Source organism: Melozone crissalis, unplaced genomic scaffold, assembly GCF_028551555.1.
Source record: "Melozone crissalis strain CALT ecotype California unplaced genomic scaffold, PUWL_Pcris_2 ptg000056l_1, whole genome shotgun sequence".
NCBI lineage: Eukaryota > Metazoa > Chordata > Aves > Passeriformes > Passerellidae > Melozone > Melozone crissalis.
Window position 1 is genome coordinate 1,286,413 of NW_026535834.1, and position 21,479 is coordinate 1,307,891.

A 21,479-nucleotide genomic window follows, 5' to 3' on the forward strand; every position below is an offset into this window, starting at 1 on the left:
GGGACAAGGTACTTTTCTTCATTGCCCTTTAACTCTGGTGATCTCTAGAACTGCTTCAGTGCTGTCCACAATGGGGGCTATTTGACAAACTGCAAGATTTTACAAGGATGTTAGCAAAGATTACACAACTGGTTTTAAATGTGTATTTACATCTGTAATGACAATAGTAAGGCAACTTGGGTGGCAGGGTTTTTTAATGGTTTAGAAATGCCAGAAAACCTTCTTTTAAAAAGAATGGGGAAGTTTTCACACCAAGATTTAACTTAAGTCATCACCCATCAACCATAAACATGCATTTCATGGGCATTTTATGAAATAGAGAGGCAGGCTGGTGAAAGAGTTCGCTGCTAATTTGAAATTAGGAACGGGGATGTTTCAATTTAGAGGGAGATTTAATAACTTTGCATTCAGTGTGGGTGTTGCCATGGATTTCTTTAGGGCCCAGGTCTCACTCTGGGGCTGTAATTTCTATTCTTAAAAGAACCCTTTCTTCCTCTGTACTTGGCCTTTTCCAGCAGGTGATGAGGCAGCTTCTTTTCCAAGGTCCCAGAACACAAATTAAAATAAAAACATCCTTTTATGTTGTACCTTCAATTGAACGGAAACAGAAATGTATCCTATGATGTTAGGCATTGTCTACAGTTGTGGAATTTCTATAGAGGTAATGTAAGATACAGTAAATGTTTAAGAGCCTTGTTAAGTGTGACTGGTAGGAGAGCTAGAGCCTTTCATCTCTTAGCTGCTGGTTTTAATAGGATCTGGCTTGAAGGGTTTTGAAAGTTGTTGCCAGGTATTTGATTGCTTTTGTGTCTCAGGAGACAAGGCTTGTTTTGTGTGTGTGTGTGAGGAGCCTGAGAGAGTTTGCAGAGGTGTTTTTGCCAATCATCTGTGGGCATGTCTACGTGTGCATGTGTTACAGGCAGACATAAGCTCACTTTGCCCATGGGTTTAATATGTTTATATCCCGTGCCTTAGCAGAGTTTACAAACCCTATTACCAAGGCTTTTGAGATGCTTTGAGCATGGGCAGAGTGGGTTTTTGTCTGCCTGGGGGCGTAGCCCCATGGATTGATGTTTGTAGAATACAGACCTTGGGCAAAGGGAGCTGCTCCTCTTTGATTACACCAGTACTTTGGATGGTGAGAGGTTGCACATCTTGCAGTGTTCACAGGACCACGGCAGGGCTTCCTGACAAGAGGGTTACAGGTGGACATTGATCATCAGACTGTTGTCATTCCAGTCATGTGAGTGTGATTTGTTGGGCTGATAGAGGCAATTCTTACCCAAGCCCCTTTGGGAGCTGCTCTCAGTCTGTTCATCCCCACCTGGATTGGTCCTGGGGCTTGTCCTGACCCAGGTACAGCACCAGCACTTGGTCTAGTTAAATCTTATGAGATTCCCATTGAATGGAGCTTGTCCAGCTCTCTCTGGATGGCATCCCATCCTTCAGGTGTGTCAGGTGCACCACTCAGCTTGCGTTATCTGCAAATCTGCTGAGGCTGCCCTCAACAGCCTTAACGAAGATGTTAAATAACACTGGTCCCAATAGGGACCCTGAGGGACACCACTTGTACCTGGTGTCCATTGAGATGGATGGATGGGAGTAGCTGGACTTGCGCCTTCTAATTTAGGCATCTCATTTGGATTCCTAAAGAGCTGATCCCTGAAGTTGTAGGGAACAAAATGTAGCACTTCTGTACTTTGTATCTGTAAAGAAAGATCGAAAGTGAGACATAAAATGTAGCATAATTAATGAGAAAATAAAGTTTTGGGTGTGGTGATGATGGGCTGTATTTGACGGAAGAATTTTTCAAAGTGTATAGAGGGTCACAACTAGGACAAGAGGTATGAGATTAATGTAGGAATGATGCAAATTGAAAAACTTGCTGATAGTGTAGGTTACTAATAGTAACTAGTAGTCATCTAATTAGAGCAGTAGTTTGAAGTTTGTGGCACTTGGACCCAAGCAGCAAGTCTGTGCACAGCTATGTTACCCATCTTTGCAAAACTAATATCACAGGGCTGGGGAATGATCTTCAGATCTTTAAAAAGTAGTCCAGCTTTCTCCACTGGAATAGGGTCATCTATTTCTTGATCACCTCCTACAGATGTTTTTCACCTGCTCTTTAGAAATTCTCAAAAGACAAAGATTTCTCAACACCATTCTGTAGCAATTGCCAGTGCTCACTTGCCTTTGATAGTTTTTCTTGAGTTATCTTTGCTTAAAAGTAGAATGATTTCCTATTTTCCTTACCCAAGTGGATCAAGAAGGCAGTTTTTTACCAGGCTAGATGAACAGCTTGGACAGGGAAGTAGTGTCTCATGCATGCAACCTAGTAAGCCAAGGAACTGAAACGGACTCTTCAGGCACAGTGTGGCCAACTTGTGGTTGAGGAGTTAACAGATGCTCTTCATCATTCCTTAACTATTCATTACTGTCAGGTTTTTTTTTTTCCTTTTTTTCCCTTGCTTAATTCCAGTCAAGGAGAAAAAGTTAAAACTCAACTCCACTGCTGTACTTCCTAAATTCAAAATGTAGACCCAAAATTTTTCAGCAAGAATTTTTTTTTTTTGTGAAGCAGTCAGACTGAGGCAGTGAAACTTAATTAAGGTGAAGAATAAGTGCAATCCAATTTTGTAATAATAAAAACTGCCTGGTGTGCTAACTGTGCACTGTGTGCAGTAATTTGTAGCTTGCAAGGAGTGCACAATGGGGCAGCCTTTTGGTTGTGAAGGCTAAATCGTTTCTGTATGGTCTTCAAGTATTCATTTACCAAATAATTGATAAAATGAGCAAGTGAATGAGACACTAAGAGAGTGTGATCCAATGCCAAGTGCTGGTTTCCATAGTTGATTTTAAATCTCCATTATGCTAATGATGTTCATTTGGAAAATGTGTCCACTCCCTAACTTCTGCCGCTCAGTGTTCTGTTAATTGGATTCAGATGGTTGGGCTGAAGCAGTGGTAGGGTTTGTACACAGAGAGGTGTTCCAAGCAATTTTTTTCTTTTTCCTATGCAGTCTTTGTAAGTTAGAGTTGTTTTCACTGTGGCTGGTGTCCAGCTGCTCTTGACCTCCCTTGTCAGAGGTCTTTCTGATACAAATGGGCACGGTTCTCCTGGGACAAATGAAGTTATGATCACTTAGAGATGCTGAAGATCTCATCTGGGGTGTGACTCCTCTCCCAGGGCATTGGGCTGGCTGGGCTGGCTTGCTGGTCAGAGTTCATCAGTGAGGGAGTTCTCTTCACCAGGCTCACAGTGCAGTTTGTAATTCTGGAAACACAGAATGTGTTGGCTGAATTCTAATAGTGGGAAGAGCCTTTTGTTTCCCATAAAATGATATTAAGAGTTGGTGTTTCTGAGGCATTTTGACAAGGCAGCATGTTTCTGTGAAGTGGTGCTGTGCTCTGATTTTCATCCCTGTGCTGAAATTCAGAGCTATTCCATTATCTGGGCAGCCTCACTGAACTCAAACTGTATGTGGGGGTTGGTGGCATTCAGTGTGATGAAATCAGCATCAGTTTCCCAAGTAGCTGTTCTAACCCATGAGCCCTTGGCTTGCTTTGAAGAGGAAAGAGAAACTGTGACTTTTTATGCAGTTGTGACTCTAATAAGCAGAGTTTTTATAATCTGATTTACTGTGCTTGTAGGCTAACCAAAATTTATTCCCTGGTTTCAAAGAAAAAATAATTAGGGATGGAAACCTCTATCTTTTAAACTAAAGTGTCTAATTTCTGTAAGAGGATTTTGTCTGAATTTCTGAAAGTCAGCTTCATCCAAGTGGTTATTTCTGAAAGTAGAATCAAACAAAGGCTTTTAGACACCAAGTATTGTGTGGTGATAGATATGCAACTGTTTCTGCACATACTTGCTGCTGTTCCAAGTGATAATACTTTTCTGAAGGTTTATAAAAGAAATAAGAGGGAAATTAAAAAAGACACAACGTGTGTTGGAAGATGGTGTTTTCACATGAACAAAATTAGTACTGAATTTACATTGTGAAGTTATAGTAAGCCTCAGAGCCAAGAGGGAAAATTAAAAGATTACTTAAAACCAACAATAAACATGCAAATTAAAAGTCATAAATTTTAAATGAAGTCATACACTATTAAAAATAAGCATAAAATTGCATACTAGTTTGGATGTGTAGTTTATAGAACACACCAAATGTTAAAATTGGATGAAATTAAGAAAAACATTTTGCAAAGGCAAGTAAAATATCTGTTTAATTAGATTGTAAAGAAAGAAGATTAAAAGTAATATTTTGTGTAACAGTAATTACTGTTTTTCAGAAGTAGTCAGGTTCCTGTGTGTTGATCTAAATTTACCGGTGATAGCAGATCTCTTTGGGGTCTTTTGTTTTGCTTGTGTCTTTTAATTAATTTAAATGGCAACCACTACCTTTATTTTGTTTTCTTTGCACTGAACACACTGCATGGCTGTTTGCTCCAGCACTCTGCCAGCTCATGAAAGCAAATCTGGGAGATCAGCTCATCCCCTCTGGTTCTGAGAGGTTAAAAGCCAACTCATTGCAGGGGACTATCCAGCAAGATAACAGGAAAGGCAGCTGAGGCCATTGGGAGGTGGGCTGAGGTGCTGATGGGAGCCTGAGATGTAAATAAACCAGATTGCTCTCATTTCCTCTTTCCACTGTATTATGCATTCCAATAGCATCATTCATCTTTATGACAGACACCTATTGCTTTAACTTTACTGCAGGCCACTGAAGTACATTAAAGTGGGCAGGAAATGGAAATAAATAGAGTTCAGTGGAGCTGCCCAATATCTGAACACGGCGCAGTCGTTTTTAGTGCGGGGTCACGCGGTTTGGAGCAGATTTATCCTATTGCCTGGCTTTTCTTAGAAAGATGGGCCCTGTTTACAAGAGATACACTGTAATTTTTTTTATATAAGTAAGAAAATGTGCTTGGATTTTTATTTTTCTTCCAAACTCTTTGGGATGGCAGAGATGAAAAGAAATTGGGTTGAGTCTCAGCTGGGTAGAGTCAGGGGGATATGTCTGTGTGCACAACCTCAGGTTGTGGCTGGAAACAGAATAATGGGAGTGAGATTTGAAGAAATCATGCTAGGAGATAGAATGGGAGGAGGGCCACAGCCCACTGGCTTAAGTTAACCTTCCACCTAAAGGTAGTGAGACATTACTGTAAAGAGGCCAAATGGAATTAGGCCTTAAAAATCTATCTACGTTTTCCCTAATTCCTGGACATATTGCTCTCTTTGGAAATGTGGATTGCTTTCCTGCTAGTTCAGAGGAATGCTTTCAAGGACAGTGAAGTTACACTGCAGGTTCCAGATACCCTTAACTCCCAGGAGATGGGACTTCAGGTGAATTCTGTTTTTGTGAAAGCTTCATGTGTTTGTTTTTCCTTGATTGTTTATATTCTGATAAGATGAGGTCAGTGACTGAATGAATTAACAACATGGGTTACTTGGAGACTTAAAGCTCATATTTTCACTCCCTTGAGATTAGTCAGATAGTTGGAAACTTCTCTTAAAAAAAAAATCATTAGAATTGTGGGTTTTTTCCCCTTGATTGCATTGAACACTCTCTGGGTTTGCTGAATATAGTGCTTGCTTTTTTTTGTTTGTTTGTTTTCACAATGACTGCTATATAGTTGAAAGCAGACATCAGCCTTCAAGGTATTTGTCAATATAGAAGATACAAGGGAATATTTCACAATGTCTTGTAAGATAAAAACTAATTTGTAAGCAGCACGGCAGAGATCTGGAAGGACAATTAAGACAAAAAATCATTAACATTGATTCTTGTGCACTGGGATAGTACATTCCTTTCTCCAAAAGCATCTCTTTAAAATGTTGTTCACCTCAATCTGTATTTAATTATATATATCAATGTGACATTCAATGCTTCTTCTTTCTCTTAAATTATATTTATATCAAGACTTTAATTCAATTCAGAATACTGCTCTGGATACACTCTCACTGCAGAAAGCAGTGCCAGGCAAAATTGTGGGTAATTACTGAGGGTGGTTGTTGGCAATTTGACTTTTCATCATTTGTTCGTCATCGTTTGTTCACACTCTGTGCATAGTTCCTCTCTGAAAGGATTAGGTTACAGATGGGTGGGTATTACTGCAGGGACTTCTTAAGTGAGAATCCAGATGCTGTGCTGCCTCCTCTTCTCTTGCTTAGTTTGGGAGTTAGCAGTCAGTAGCTGCAGGTAAGATTCAAAGCTTGTATCTTTTGTTTCTCTTTTTCAGTGGGAAAAACCTCTCTATTCTTTCTTGTTAGTTGAACAGAAAATCTAACTGCTAACTCTGAGTACATGGGAAATTACAGCTTGAGCTATAATTTCAAAATAATTCAATTTAAGTGCAGTTATCACTTACAAACTGCTTCAAGTTCTCAGAATAGTTCATGTCCAGGAAGGTAATTTGGTGTTTCATGCTTTGAAAACCTGGCTGAGACTTTGGTGTCTAAGCTGTAGCGGGGATTTTTGGTGATATTGGCCTCTGGCCATGTCCCAGTTGCTTTGAGTTATGTCTGCAGTTTCAAGGGCAGTAGTCTGGGGATGTGATATTTTACAGTTGTGAAATGTGGGTTTTGTTTGTGTGCCCCACATGCAGCACGTGGTGTTACCCCACAGATGAGACCCTGCTGGGTCCTCCTTGCTCTCATGTGGAGGCAGCAGAGCTGAGCTCTTACATCAGAGAGGGAAACCTCAATTACACAGACTGTTCGCTTCTCGCTGTTGCAAGTAGCAACTTCTGATGTGCTTTCAAGTCTGTGCTGCTTTTCCCTGCTCCTGGTTTCAGAGGTAAAGCCTGAAGGCAGGCTTTGGGCTGAATGCTCCAGTGCTGAAGGAAATGGGTGTTTTGCTGTGTGTTCTAGTGGGAGCACAATCCTGGTTTTCCAAATTTGCCATCCTGAACTTGCAGCCTATTTCTGTGAGCCCCTCTCCTGTGGGCAGTTTGCATGTGTGTCTCTAAGCTCCCAGCAGCAGTTGGCAGCTGGCTTGTGTCTGTAAGAACTGCTTGCTGAAAAGCAGTGGTAAATTCAAGCATTCAGGAAATTTGTCCTCATATAAGGACATGTAATTATCTCATGCCCTGACCTTGCTGGGGGCTGCAGGGCTCCTCAGTTCCTAGTGGGACCATTTATTTTACAATTCTAACAGTCTGTGATGTTTGAATATCTAAAATTTGTAGGCAAAAGTTAACAACCTGAGTCTGAAATGAGGGTTTTGGGAGGGGAAGCTGTGAATGTTACAGCATCACAGTGTTCTGCTTATCCTGCGTGTTCAGGGGAAAGAAGAGAATTTGGAAAGTAGGTGTGACAAAGACTGCATAGTTTATTTATGGTGTGGAGGAACAAAAGAGTCATGTTCTTTGTAGCACAGCAGACTAAAGAGGTTTTGGAGCAGTGTTTGGAACAGAGGCTTGTGTTTTGTATGTTTAATTTTTGTGCCATTGCCCTCAGCAGTTTGCACACCCCCTTTGTTTGGCTGGCCTGTCTGCTGGTGGAGCTGTAGCAAGGATGGCTTTGGCTGCCTCACCCCTCCCACGTGTGTGTCACACATTCGGTCACTCAGGTTTTATTTCTTCCCTCTGTTAAACACGAGAGTGTAACTCCCAGCCCAGCCTTGTTAGGGTGTGAGCTGCTGGAGCAGGGGCTCCCCAGGACCAGGCATTGTCACCAGGCAGGAAAACCTCTTTAATGAGGCTGGCTAAACTTTTAAGTCATGGTTAATGTTTTTAACAGTAACTTGTGTTTCCTCTGGCCTTCACGCCCAACCATTAGCCAGGTGTTTTTGTCTCTCAGAGTGGAAAAATAAAAGTAATCTAACTCTCCAGCTGGGCCCTTACTGAGGTGGAGAAGGTTCTCCCCAACTGGAGAAGGCTGGCCACAATGCCAGCTGGGGGTCACAGAGGCTGCATGTGTGGGTTAAGAGGCTCCTTGTAAAGCTTGGCAGAATATAAGCATTGGAAATGAGAGGCCTTTTTCTTTTACTATAAATAACTTAAGAGGTTTAAATTTGGCATGCTATGTGCCTATAAGCTTTGCTCTGTGTAATTTTCTAAATATATATTTTTTTAAAATTTATTTTTGTTCCCCCCTTTAATATGACATCGACTTGATTTCTTTGTAACTGCGAGACAGGCCTGACTCTGATCTGCCTTATGCTGTAAACTGTGTTTATGGAGCTAGAATTGGGGTCATTAATTTTCTTTACATCAAAAGAAGTAATTTCTTTTAAATGAGAAGCCTGTTTCACCTAGTAATTCGCTTTAATTGCTTATTTGAAACTTTTGACATTTGATAGCAATTTAAACATTGCCAGATGAGGCTCCTGCAGTTGGGACGTGCAGGTGCTTCCTTGTGTGCCCAGCTTGGATCAAAGGAGTGAGCCCAGGGATGTGCCTGCTGCAGATGGGGCACCCAGTGCTGGAAGGTGCTGTGTTTTGGGGCTCTGTGAATGGATGCTGTGTGTCAGCCTCAGCAAGTATTTGCTCAGAGGGCTCTCCTCCCTTGGAGAAGTTTCTGAGGAGCACTGAGCACGGTGCTGTTTGTTTTACTTGGGAGATAGACTGCATGGCCTTTGTTTTACCCGAGGCTAAACAGAGCTTGCAGCACTGAGTCTCTGTTTTTTTTTTTTAAGTCTAACCAATTGCACTTTCTGCTGAAGGGATAGAAAAAAGTTTCTAAAATATTAATTACTTTTTTTTCTGACTAATATGTCTTAATTTAGTATTACCATCTTCTGGGAGATTTGGTGGGAAAGAATTTGCTCCTCGTGAGGGTAAGCAAATGGTGCAACTTCAAAGGCATTTTTAGCAGGATCTAAACCTCAATAAAGAGAAGAGACAAAAATGAAACAGTGTCTTTCACTTCACTTTTTATGCTGATTCACAGTTGTGAATCAATTTATTGTTCAGCCAGTGGCAGGAGAAGCTTTTCTTAGCCTCAGAAGTATTTTTAATTTTAAGTCAATAAACAATAATTTAGATTATTGCAGAGAGAGCAACTTTGATCAATGGCTTTTGGCTGTGGAATAATGTGATGCTAGATATACTTAGAGTGGTTTCTATCCACACAGCACTGTGTCTTGTGAGAGATTAAAACCATTGCAGGAGTAGTCCAACAGCTGAACACGAGATAAATTCTGTGCTACTGCTGCAGAAGTTAAGCAGTATTTTAGTGCTTTCTGAATTCAGAGCAAAGCCAAAGTACCAGTGCCAAGACTTCTTTGAAGAGTTTTATTGATGTGCATTGTAATTAAAACCAGAATGAATTTTCTAATAGGACATTCATTTCCTAGAGAGCAATTGCAGCTTGGCATAAAGTAATACATTTTTAAAAACAAGTGCCAATCTGGGGATATCCCCAGCATATGTTGGATGGCTGATTTACCAGCTATGTGTGTCCTACTTATTAACAAGAAAATTAAATATTTTCATTTGAAATAATTATACAAATTAACCCTTGCCTGTGCTGTGATTTCATTAAAACCTTAATTGTTTAGAGAGCTCTGTGAGGGTGTGTGAAGTTGGGTCAGTTTTACTGCCTGGTGTTAGGCTCGATAGCAGATTTACGACAGGGCTGGATTTAATCTCTTGACTAATCTTTACAGTAGCAGGCCTGGGATGGGAGGGTGTTTGTGTGTTGCAGGAGATAGGTAACTCTATCTCTGAAGTGGAAACACAGTGCTGGGTTTTAAAATGTCTTAGCAGCCTTAAAATGAACTAGCCAAGAGTTGGTGGGGAAATTGCTCTGTGGAAAGAAAATAGGTGTTGCTTTTAAATCAGCGTCTTAGTGTGCACATTGTCACACCTTCACACATGGCTGTAGGCTCAAATCTATTTCTCATTAAAGCAACTGTAGCAGAAGGGAATATTGCAACCATCTGGGTTGCAAAGATCAGAAATAACAGTCCTGTGGGCAGCACCATGTAAACTGGCTTTTATGCCCCTTGATTCATCATTTCCGAAGGTAAGGGCAGCAGGACATTTACCAGGTCACGCATTAATTTTTCAAAATACTTTCAAGTCTAATTTCCCTTGGTTTCTGATGGTGATATGCCTTTGAATCAAGTTATGATATTTGTAGGTTCAGCATCTCAACTAACATTGTTCCTGAGCATGGGAAACACGGGTGCTGTAGATGTCTCCAAAGGAGAGTTAATTAGAAGAATGAGCAGTTATCAGGAACGCTGCAGCTACACTGTTTAATTCTGATGATAATTTTCATGCTGGGTCTAATACAAATGAATTCACTTTTGGTTTATTAATCCACTGTGGGCCTGTTAGGGTATTCAGCAGGAAAAATGCTGAGAGTTACAGAACAGATTTAAAGTACTTCCGTGAGTGGAGAGCAAATCAGAGAACTTTGTTTTTTCCTCTCATTTTTATCTTTAACTGACCATGTTTTCCTCCCGTTTCTTCACTTCTGTAGGACCCACGATTATCAGCTTTAATTTTTGACAAGCTTCAAGTGCCTGACTACTTACAGAAGAACAGGAATGAAGGAGAGAGCAGATGTGAAACCTGTGCCACTCACTTGAACCAGCTGAAGCAGGAAGCCATCCAGATGATGCACACCCTCAACCAAGCCAGCTACCCGGAGATGCCCGACCTCCCGCCTGGCGCCGCGGCAGTGACCAGCATGGTACCCAGAATGGTCACTGTCTCTTCCCAGAGGGACCTGCCCCTCCTTGCTGGGCAGGTGGGCAGGCAGCCTGGGAAGTCTCCCAGTCTCTTCTCTGCGGCAGAGAGGAAGAAAGGACTGGGATGGTCTCAAGGCGTGGGCGGCTTTCCCAACTCCAGCGTTCAAGTGACGGTGGCCCCCAGCGGCCTCAGTGGTGCCCTGAGCTCTGTCACCATCCAAGCTCAGCAGTACCTCGAGGGCATGTGGAGTATCTCCAGAGTGAACAGCTTCCTGCCTCAGGCTTGTCTAGTAAGTACTGATAATTCAGCTGCTTGGGTTTTGTTTGCATGTGTGTGGACATACAGAGAGATACAGATAAAATTTGAGATCTATACATATTTATCTTTGTGGGGATCAGCTAATGGTATTCTAAGCCATGTTTCAAGAACTGAAGAGTTAAAGAGCTTTGGAAGATGTTCTATCAGATGTCAGGAGGAATTTGCTTTCTTATCTCACGTGGTGGGATCCTTTCCTCAGATGTTTTTGCACCTATTTTAGCTTCATGTATGCAGGTGATGTTATTTGTCTGTCACATACCTGGTAGCTCCTTTAGAAAAACACAAAAGGCCAAGTTTGTCACACATGAAGCTCTGGGAGCTTCATGGGATTGTATCAAAGGTGAACTTGACCCTCGAGTCTAGTGCAGAGCTTCTAACTCTGTGTGCAGTTCAGCAGTTGCTGTTGATGGACTGATGCACAGCATTAATCTGCAGCTTAGATGTGTTGCAGAACAGTTTGCTGCTGAGGAAGGGGCTCAGGAGGTTGCTTCAGAGCCACATGCCTGTAAATGTCACTGCACTTGGATTTTCAGCCTTGATGTTGTTTCCCTGTATTCTCTGTGCATTATAAGACCTCTTGTGAGAAATGGGAAAGCTTTGAGAGGTGCACATTACCTTTAAAAGCAAATTCTTTATGTGGCTATCTATGGGACTGTGCTAAGAAGAAGGATACAGTGCATGGCTGGTTTTGACTGAGATTTATTCCTGACCAGTTTTCAGGTAGTGAATGGGGGAGTGTATGTAATAATGAGATGTGTACAATTTGAAGTAAAGGTTTTCACTTAAAGATGACATAACAGATCTTGTGAGATCAGGTATTTTGGTGCCAAGCAGCTTTAAATTTAACATGATGCCTTATGTGCTGTTGTATGTAAACACTACCTAATATTGCTTGGTAGCTTCAGCTGGTTGAGCTCCAAGATCATCAGAGATAAATATTTGAATGCTGCTGTGTAACATTACTTTTTCAGGCTGACTTGTGTTTCCTTCCAGAAAAGGCTTGGAGACTTGATTCCTCCCTCCCATACTTTTCTCTCTTAAGGAAATTCATGAATTCACATAAATTCCACCTCTGAGGGACTAAAATCCAGTGAATCTCTACTGATATCAGGTCACTCACTAAGAAAAGGGAAAATGGCCCATTCAGCTCTTCACAGTTTATAAGGAACTTCTGCTATGAGAGCTTTTCTCTAAAATGCTGCTCCATGCATTAGGGATCAATTTGGCCGTGTATGGTATCTGATGTTACCTTTAAATTGCCTTCTAAGTTCATTGTCTATCACAAAAATAGGGAAGGAAAAATTGGAAAGCTGCTGGGCTAAGAAGCCTGCACTCTGAAAGCAGAAGTATTTCCATTTGTCTACTCATTCTTTGTCTGCCCTTATTCTTGTCCTAAATAATTCAGTAACAGCCAGCTGCAGATTTCTTCCTGCTTAACCATGCTGACTGATTGATGTGGTCTTCCCTAGCCACTATGTTATTTTAAGATAAAACTGTTGCCTCATTTAACCCCTGTGAAGGAAAAATGTGTATAATGCAGCAGAGCTTAAGTGTGATTTAGAAATGTGCAAAGAAACTCGGTAGCCTGGAAAACAGTGACCTTTAAGGAAAGGACAAACACTGTGAGTGTTGGAGGCAGCTTGGATGTGATCCAGTCATCTGCAAGGATCATTTAGATTTATAAGCAGTTTTTGGAGAGAAGCTAGTCTTCAGTTGTTTTATCTCTCCTCTCTCTTTATTTATTTTATTCATTTAAACCCAAATGTAGTGACTGCAGACTGTGAGTGCATCTCTTTCCAGATGGTGCTTCTTGTGTCGGAATTCTTCCACTGCCTTGTGTATTGTTAAGGGCCTTGTGTCTGATGAAGTTGTTTGGGTGGGTGAGGCAGAAAGTGCTTCCCCTACGCTCTTCCCCTGAGGAATCACAGGTGTTGAAGGAAACAGGACTGGAGAGATTTCAGGAAACAGCTAGTCTGGCCCTTGTCTAGGATAGTATCCACTGCAGGACATTCTTGTCCAATGCTTATCTTACATAATTTCACAATTATTCAAAGACTGGGATTTTCCCAGTTTTATTGATTCTCACATCTGAACTTCCTTCCCTATTAGAAAAGTTTATTTGGTTTATTTACTTTTTTTTTTTTTACTGTTTAGAGAGATAATTTTGTCTTTTCTTTTCTGAAGTTAGAGGCAGGGTTTAAGTTTCAGATTAACCCAAAAGAGAACTGTTCATATACATACTTTTAGTGATGTCTCTTTTTAGTAATACTTCCTGTCTTGTGGAGCAAAGCTGGTCTGGCTAGAGGAATTCTGGAACAGGACTATTGCAGTAGAAAGAACAGCACTGAATGTACTTTTTAATAAGTATGACTGGATTTTGAAGACTTCAGCCCCCATTTAGGCAACATATTGCAGAAAAGCAGAAGTAAAATATAGCTCTTTTCTCAGGGAGTTTCCACTCTTGATTGTGACACCATTTATTTTGACCACTCTGTAAATACTCCTGTTTCACTGGGGAGATCTGTATTTACTTATACCCTTTTTCCTTATCAAAGGGTACTTGAAACAGGTGCTGAACTCCCTGGTGGGAGGCTTCTACCCAGTGTCTTCCCTCCCAGTGATTTAACTCACTGCTGTATATGAAGTGGGCATGATCTATTTTACAAATCTGGGAGGACAAAAGTAAAGACTGGGGTTCATCTCAAGTATTTTTAATTGTCAAAACCCCAGGTATTTATTATAACATTATTACTGAGGCTTCCTTTGGGGCTGTGGAAGACCAACAGGCACTTCAAAGAGATGCTTTGTCCTTCTCATCTTGGAAGGATGCCTTGTCCACCAGGGGTGCCTGTGGCTTCCAGCTGGTGCTGGTGGAGCCCAGGTAGGTCATGTGGAGTGAATCCTATTTTGGATGCAGCCTTCTGTGTCCCCAGTGCCTTCTGAGTGTGAAAACACACCCCAGTGTACATCTGCCAAACCTTAGGGCACCTTGCAGCTGCACACATTTCTCCAGGATTCGTATTTTTTATTCATGGTTAGTTCTAATAGTGACAGTAGGGAAATTGTCTGTGGAGAGAAAAAAAAAAGATTTTGTTTCTGCTCCTCTCATCTCCCTCCCCAAACTCACATGTATTACCTTGTTATGTCACTTACAGTTGTGAAAACACTTCTGGGCTGAATGCTGGGGGTCAGAAGTGCAGGACATCGTAAATTTTTAATATGTGTTTGGAGTTCAAGTGTGAAAAATCCATTATATAGATTATAAATTTTTTGAACAGGAACGTGTGTTTGAAGCGTAGTGTGGGTGCTGCTCAAATGAAAATAATAACCATGGGCTTTGGGAGCTGTAAAGAGGAACAGTAATTAAGGATCTGGAGGAAGGTTCAGGGAGGGGCAGACAAGGATTGCAACCAAGGTGCAAAAGGTGAAGATGTAATCAGCTCCTTTACCCAAGTGGCCTGTTGTGAAAAATTACAAAAAATAATCACCAGCAGCAGTGATAAGTTGTCTGAGCAGACAGTGAACACAGTGCAGGGGAGGGAGCTGGTATAACTCTGGGTAAAGCAGCCGATTTGTGCTGGACACCTGACAACTGTAATCAATAAATAGTTTTATATTGATGTTTTCAGTTCTTGACCTGACAAGTGACTATAACGTTACTACTCAAATAAAAAAAAACCCATTAGCAGTGCTAAGCCCTGCCACCCAGTTTAATGCAAAAGGAGAGGACTGAGGGGATTTTGGGCTTCCCAGATGTGTTGGAATCTGGCTGAGAGGTAGAACATTAAAACCTCTGAAAATACCTTGTGTGCCTATTAGAAATATCTGCATTTATTGTGTATTGTAGAAAGAAAGAGGTCTTGCTGTATATTTAAAATTGACTGTGTTATTATTATGCAGTGTTATGTGCTGCATAAAAGTGCTAAAGTAGCCATGCCATGTGCTATAAAGACATCTCAGTGAAATAGGGCTTATTTGCAAATTGCTTTTTCTTTCATCTTACACAAAATGAGATCCTCGTCACACTGTAATTCTTACTTGAATATGTACAGTTGGCACTGGTTATAAGGCAAAGTGTTGTGGCTCCTTGAACACTTACCAATTTGTAAGTCGATTTAAAAATATATTAAAAAAGGCACCATTAAGAAATTGAAAAAGTTGGAGCACTAAAAAATTTGAAGAGCCTTAAGTAAAACTTCTAAAGCCTATATATGCAAAATTACCAAATGTATGTTCCTGAGAGTATTCAAAAATTTAAATTTAGGTTTGATCTTATTGCTTGGGTCTGTGAAGTTCAGAGAGGGAGGATTCACCCACAGCTCATGTAAATGGGTGCACAGACTCTGAAGTTAAAGAAGTTGTGTTTATTTGTCTTATGTGAAAAACCTCTGAGTTATTTTAGTCACAATTCAAGCTTTTCTGTAGTTTGAGTAAGTCTCCTGCTTACCCTAATCTAAACCAGATGATTTTGTCTGAGAGTAGTTCAGCCTCTGTTGACTTTCCTTAAAGCCTCTTTGTTTGTTTATAGCAAGGGTGACTTACGTTTTGTTTAAAAGATGCAATAAAAAGCTGACTGTGGAAAACAGAACAATGACAAGATTTACTTTCCAGCATTTACTTTTTTTACTTTGATAAATGTCATGCCAAATGGATTTTTAAATTAATTTTTAAAACCCTACTTGATAGCTTTCTCAGTGACCTTTTATTAATACAATGTGGGAAATATATTTTGTAATGAAACAATTAAAATACAGTGCATTGACCATAAATCTTGTCCGTGAGACACATGGATGTCTTTGAGCTTTGGGACATTCCTCAGACTCCACGTAAAACATCTTGATCCTCAAGAAGTCAATGTCAGACAGATGGTGAGGCAGGGACTGCACAGAGGCTCTTCTGTTTTCTCTTTAGCTCCAGTAGTGCTGGTCTCACTGCTTTTGTAGAGGAAGTAAATAAATAAAGGAAAAGAGAGCGGCAAAAAATAGTAACTTTCAAAGTTAGTGCTGGTCACCCTCCATAACAAGTCTCAGCAGCAGAAGGAAACCTTTTGGTCCAGGTTACTAAATGCTTTCTCATATTAACCTAATTTATGTTCCCATGGAAAAGACCTTTGCTGTGGCTGCTGCATGTCAGCTGAGCAGTCATGCCTTGCTTTGGGCTTTGCTGCCTTGGCACATGCAGAGGATGGAGGGGAGTGATGTGTGAGGAAACACTGCCACTGCCAGTGAGACCCTGCCCCAGCAGCCAGGGAGCAGACTGCCTTGGGAAGAGTTGGGAATTCAGCCTTAAACGTGCAGCTGGAAGCACAGCCCTCTGCTTTGTGTTGTTATTGGGACCTTTGTGCTCTCCTAGTCTGGATTGTCACCAGTGTAGGGTGATAAGGTGAAAATGAGGTTACTTTTTAACATATTTCCAGGTATCAGAGTGATACAGGAAAAATACTAAGAGTTAACAGAAAGGTTCTTGGCTACAAGATGGAAATGAGCCTTTTCTTGGGCGAGGGTGTGGATTGAATTTCTTTTTATTGTGTTTGACACTTCCACCATAGTGTTGGTTTTACAGTTGTGGGACAGGGTAACTATTTGAGGACTCAGACCCTCTTGTGGCTCAAATTACCACCTGAAAGCAGTTCTTTTGATCTTTCACCCCTCCAGGCTAAGCAGTTGTTATTACAGCTCTCATGAGGAAACAAGTCCATACTTGCCTCTGTTGACAACTGAAGTCAACAGGCAATAATAAGGAATGTTTGCCCAGACTTCACCTGTAACTCATCAGAGATAGATGTAAGACAAGCAGACTTAAGAGATTATGTGGAAATGATAATCCAGTGGATTTACCTTTGGCCCACAGTGCATTATCTCATCTGGCAAATGTACATAAGCTACAGAAAATACCCCAAATACTCAAATTTTCTACTCTTGCCTTTGAACTTGTTTCTTTGGCCTTTTCTGTTCACTTTGCTCCCCTCAGCTTCTCTTGATTCCTGCTGGTCCATTTATACTCTGAATTTGCTCCACTACAAATCCTCTGGTGAACTGATAATCAGTGCATCCCATGCCACCCCAGCACTAGAAGTTGCCACAAAGGGAAGGTTCATGATTTTGGCTGAAGCCCAGAAGTGGTGTCATCCAAGATTTGAGAAAGAGCAGCTTGAACAGTGTTTACAAGGCTACTGTTGCATGGGCTACAAGGGTTAAGGGTGGCTGCAGATGAATAATAATAATGTCCTTTGGCTTCAGAAGTTAATGCAGCAGAGAAACCAAATAAATTCAGGCTGAGCTCAGACCTTAGTTGTATGCAGGAGGGTGGAGGGGAAAGTCTTGCAGTGGTGTCTGTATAGTGCATGAAAGGAACTGATTTGTACAGCTGTGTGCAGGTAGGATTGCCTAGTTGTCCTGCTTGTGTAGAATAGTATTTGAACATAATCTGGTTTTGTTTTTTTTTTTTTGTTTTGGAAAGTGCTGTGAATTTGACATTTTCTCAACAGGCTGTTTACTGGCATGTTCAGTTTGTGGACCTTCAGATGGTTGAGAGATATGCACAGTACAAGCATTGGTGAAAGCATCTCCTCTTGTTTTGTGGCTAAGCATGGGGCAAAAATTGGTGCTCTTTGTTACTTGCTAGAGTCACTGAGTGCCCTGCCTGGCAGCTTCTGACAGGAGGTTTAAAAAGCATAAATAGAAAATGATGTATCTATTTTTGTGTTTCAGCACTTAGGAGAGAATTTATGATGTATGGATAGAGTTCATAGATATTTCAAGCATTTCATATGTGTGTGTTTAATGGAATGGATTGCCACTTTAGTGAACATAGCATCAAATCAGCTCTGTTAATTGAAAAAGATTTTTCACATTATTGCTAATGATGTGACACAGTTTTGTTAGAGATGGTGCATAAAATAGCACTACTTCGAGTGACATTAATGTATGCATTTAAATTCCTTTTTTCCCATTTACGTGCATTATTGATTTTATTTCATTGTTGAGCAGCTAATGGATTTATAATTTGAATACAGTGACTATAATCAATGATGGGATTACTAGACTTATAAATAGAACTTTAAAACTACGATGAGATAATTTCCCAGTGACATTATAGAGAGTGATCTGCCCAAGCAGGAAGAATGAGTGGGTGAGGTCCTGCAAAGACAGGCAGGAACAACCTCATGTTCAGAAATCCTGGTCCTCATGAGGGACAACACAGCAGCGCATAAGCAATGTAGAGGGTTCCTGGAATGTGTTAATGATAATTTTCTTCTCCAAATGACAGAAGAGCCAGTGAGCAGAGGTGCTGTGCTGGACCTTGGTTGTGATCAGTGATGCAGAGTCTACCTGGAGCCCTGTAGCCAGGGATGTTCCCCAGGGATCTCTGCTGATTCCAGTTTAATTCATCATATTCATCAATGCCCTGGATGGAGGGACAGTGCTCAGCCTTGGGAAGTTTGCTGAGGAGGAATGGCTGGTACCACAAAGTGCCAGCTGTGCCATCCAGCAAGACCTGGACAGATGTGGGTAGAGAGGAACACAATTAAATTCAACCAAAGCAAGTGCAGGGTTCTGCAGCTGGGGAGGTTTAACCCCATGTACCAGTACAGACTGGGGGCTGACCACAGGAAAACAGCTCTGGGCGTCCTGGTAGACAACAAGCTAACCATGAGCCAGCTCTGCCCTTGTGAACAAGAAGGCTAGTGGTATTCAGGGCTGCATCAGGAACAGCATTGCTGGCAGATCAAGGGAGGGGTGACCTCTGCTCAGCCCTGGTTGAGACCATATCTGGAGTGCTGTGTCCATTTCTGGGCTTCTCTGTTCCAAAAGACACAGAGCTCCTGGAGAGGATCCCATGGAGGGGCTGTGATGATGGTGGGGATGCTGGAGCATCTCTCTTAAGAGACAAGGCTGAGGGAGCTTGGCCTGTTAGCCTGGAAAAGAGACAACTGAGTTAATTCCTCTGAATTTGCATGGCTGCTACTATTTCAAATCTGGATGAGTTTTTTCTTTTGTGATGCCTTATGTGAAGGAAGAATTTGAAAGGTGCTATAGGCATGAGTCTATTGCTGTGTTTTTGGTGGTGTTAGATAATGGATCTGCCATTCAGAACTGTCTCTTGTGTTTCTTAAAAAAGAAGGTGATGAAGTTGTACAAGGCTGTTTTAGGGGTCAGGTGGCAGTGGAAGGATAAAAAAGGGGAGAGTGGCCCTTGAGATGCCTTGAGAAAGATCTAGGTTTAGTTTAATGCAAGGTAGCTGTGTGGACATCCCCTTGAGTCCTGTCAGCCTCTCCCTATGACTCTGAAGTCCTGATAGGAGATGTGGCAATAGCACAACCTCCTGTTGCTAGTTATGCTAAGATTCTCTTGAAAAGATAGAATGGGAATGACAAGAACATCAGTAATATCCTGCTGGGTCTCAGCTGCAGCCTGTCTAGCCCAGGGCTGTCTCCAGCAGTGAAGCTGGAAATGGTATTTAGGGAGAGCTGTGGAGCCTGGCTGCTTTCTGCAGTCTGCTCACACTCCCCAGCCTGCCCAGTTGGACACTTCACAGGGACACATACCTGTCTGTTCCCTTTAGGATCTGTTTAGGGACTTGCTGTTCAGGAATTTATCCAAAGCCTCTCTGTCCCTGAAACACTCTCTAGCTCAACAGCCTTCTGTAGCCAGCAGGTTCCATGAGTTCACTACCCCAGTGCAAAGAAGTATTGGCTTTCATTCCATTTATTCAGTACCTCCATAACTTTGTAAACCTCAGGCTGTCCTCAATCTTCCCTTCTCCAAGCACGAGAAGGCTCCCAGCCTCTTTTATCTCTCCTCCTGGGGCAGCTGCTTTGCACAGTCACACTTGGGAATTCCTTCTGGAATTCCTTATTATTGGCATTTTGTTACTTGAAAGAGCTTTGGGACATCTGCAGGCTTGCAGATTTCACTCTGGTCATGGTGAATCATGTCTGGGTTACATGGCCCCAGCACTGGGGGCAAACAGGGGGGTCAGAAGGAGCACCCTCCCACAAGGAGAGTGTCATCTGCCCAGCTCTATCCCTAATTTGGGACCTTGGTGTCCTTCAGCAATGATCCCAATGATCACAGCTGTCCTTGTCTTTGCAAACTTAATGCTGTTTCATGAGCTTGCCTGTAACTGAGCCTTGGTCTCTAAATATGGGTGTAATAAAGAGCCAGTTTTCCCTTCAGATAATAAGGGCTTGTACCTGTTCAAGAGAGCTGCTAGTCAGTGGGTGCCTTCCACGTGGTAGCTGTCAGGCAAATTGATCCCAAGGGATGTTCTTTTTAAAGCAGCTACATCTAATATATAAGCAACTCAAGTGTGATTGAGATAGAAATTAAGTATGACAATTTCCGTCCACCTTTGCTTTATTTGGTGACATTGTATGTCAATCATTGTAACAATACAGTGATTTTAACGAAATTGGGAACATGGTAATTTCTTTTGCTGAATAGAGAGTGATCAAGATATGGTGACATTTTTGTTGAGTTGCCCAAATCATTGAGAAATGCTGTTGGGGAGTCAGGAAGGTGAAACAAGTTCTCCCATTTCAAGGCTCTACATGTCTCCTGTGTTTAGTGGCTGTTAGAAACACATCTGGCCCATGGAAGTCAGTCCTAATGGAAAAGCATTTGTCTTGTTGCAGGAAACCCAATCCTGAAATGCCAGAAATTTGCATTATTATGAACCTGTTAATGAATTCCTTTGCTTGCTCTTATCAGCCTTTGACAAAAAGCAGGGATTTTTACTGTATATTTGCCCATTTGAAGCAATACCCAGGGAAGTACACAGCTAGATTTTTTGGCTTTGGAGGCTGTAGCTATTGTAATAGAAGTCAACAGGGAGGGCTCTGGGCAACACTTTCTGATGCTTGCCTAGAGGCATTAGAAGAAACAGTTCCCTCTTCTGGCCTGGCTGTTTTAAATGCACTGCACATGAAAAGTCCTGATTTGAGAGTGTTAATGTGCAGCAGGATCAGTGTCCTTGGTAGCTCATTTCATGCCCTCCTGACTTTCCAGGTGGTGGGTTTACATGTGCAGATAGGAGGGCGTTTTTCATGTGACTGGTGGTCAGGTTGCTGTGAAAAGGGAAAGAAAAAAGAGCATTTCTTGCTCTGTCTTTGGTGTGGGTGTCCTGAATGGCTGAAATGTGAAGGAATTGGTCTGTCACTGCCTGCTGACATCTTTGCACTAGCAGAGCCTTGCCTGCAGGAATTGCCCACATTCTCAATCTGAAGGAAGGAAGGAAACAAGTATGTTTCATTTTGTAGATTGAGGCCTGCCCAGAACCCTAATAAGTTTTTCAAGGACCAGGTAGCACGGTTTATGAGAGATCTGGGTCAGATTGAAATCAAAAGCCTTAGTCAGAAGGGAGAAGCTGCTGATTCTCCATCCTGGTACTGCCAAGGATGCCCGTGCTAGATGGAGCTGGGTGTGTGCCCTGCCCAAAAGGTTATCTCCTTTCTACATGGAGCACAGGCTGCTAATGATTTTTGGTGGTAAAGATCCAAACCTTGAACCTGC

General features: G+C 41.7%; 1 protein-coding gene across 1 annotated transcript in view; it reads left to right on the forward strand.

The window, feature by feature from the left end:
• Window positions 1-21,479, forward strand: part of KIF26A (kinesin family member 26A) — a 94,449-nt gene that overhangs the window by 20,231 nt on the left and 52,739 nt on the right. The window contains exon 2 of the mRNA XM_054286840.1: window positions 10,436-10,936. Within this exon, the coding sequence (XP_054142815.1) occupies window positions 10,571-10,936 (366 nt within the window). The 5' untranslated portion in view covers window positions 10,436-10,570. The remainder of the gene's footprint in view (window positions 1-10,435; window positions 10,937-21,479) is intronic.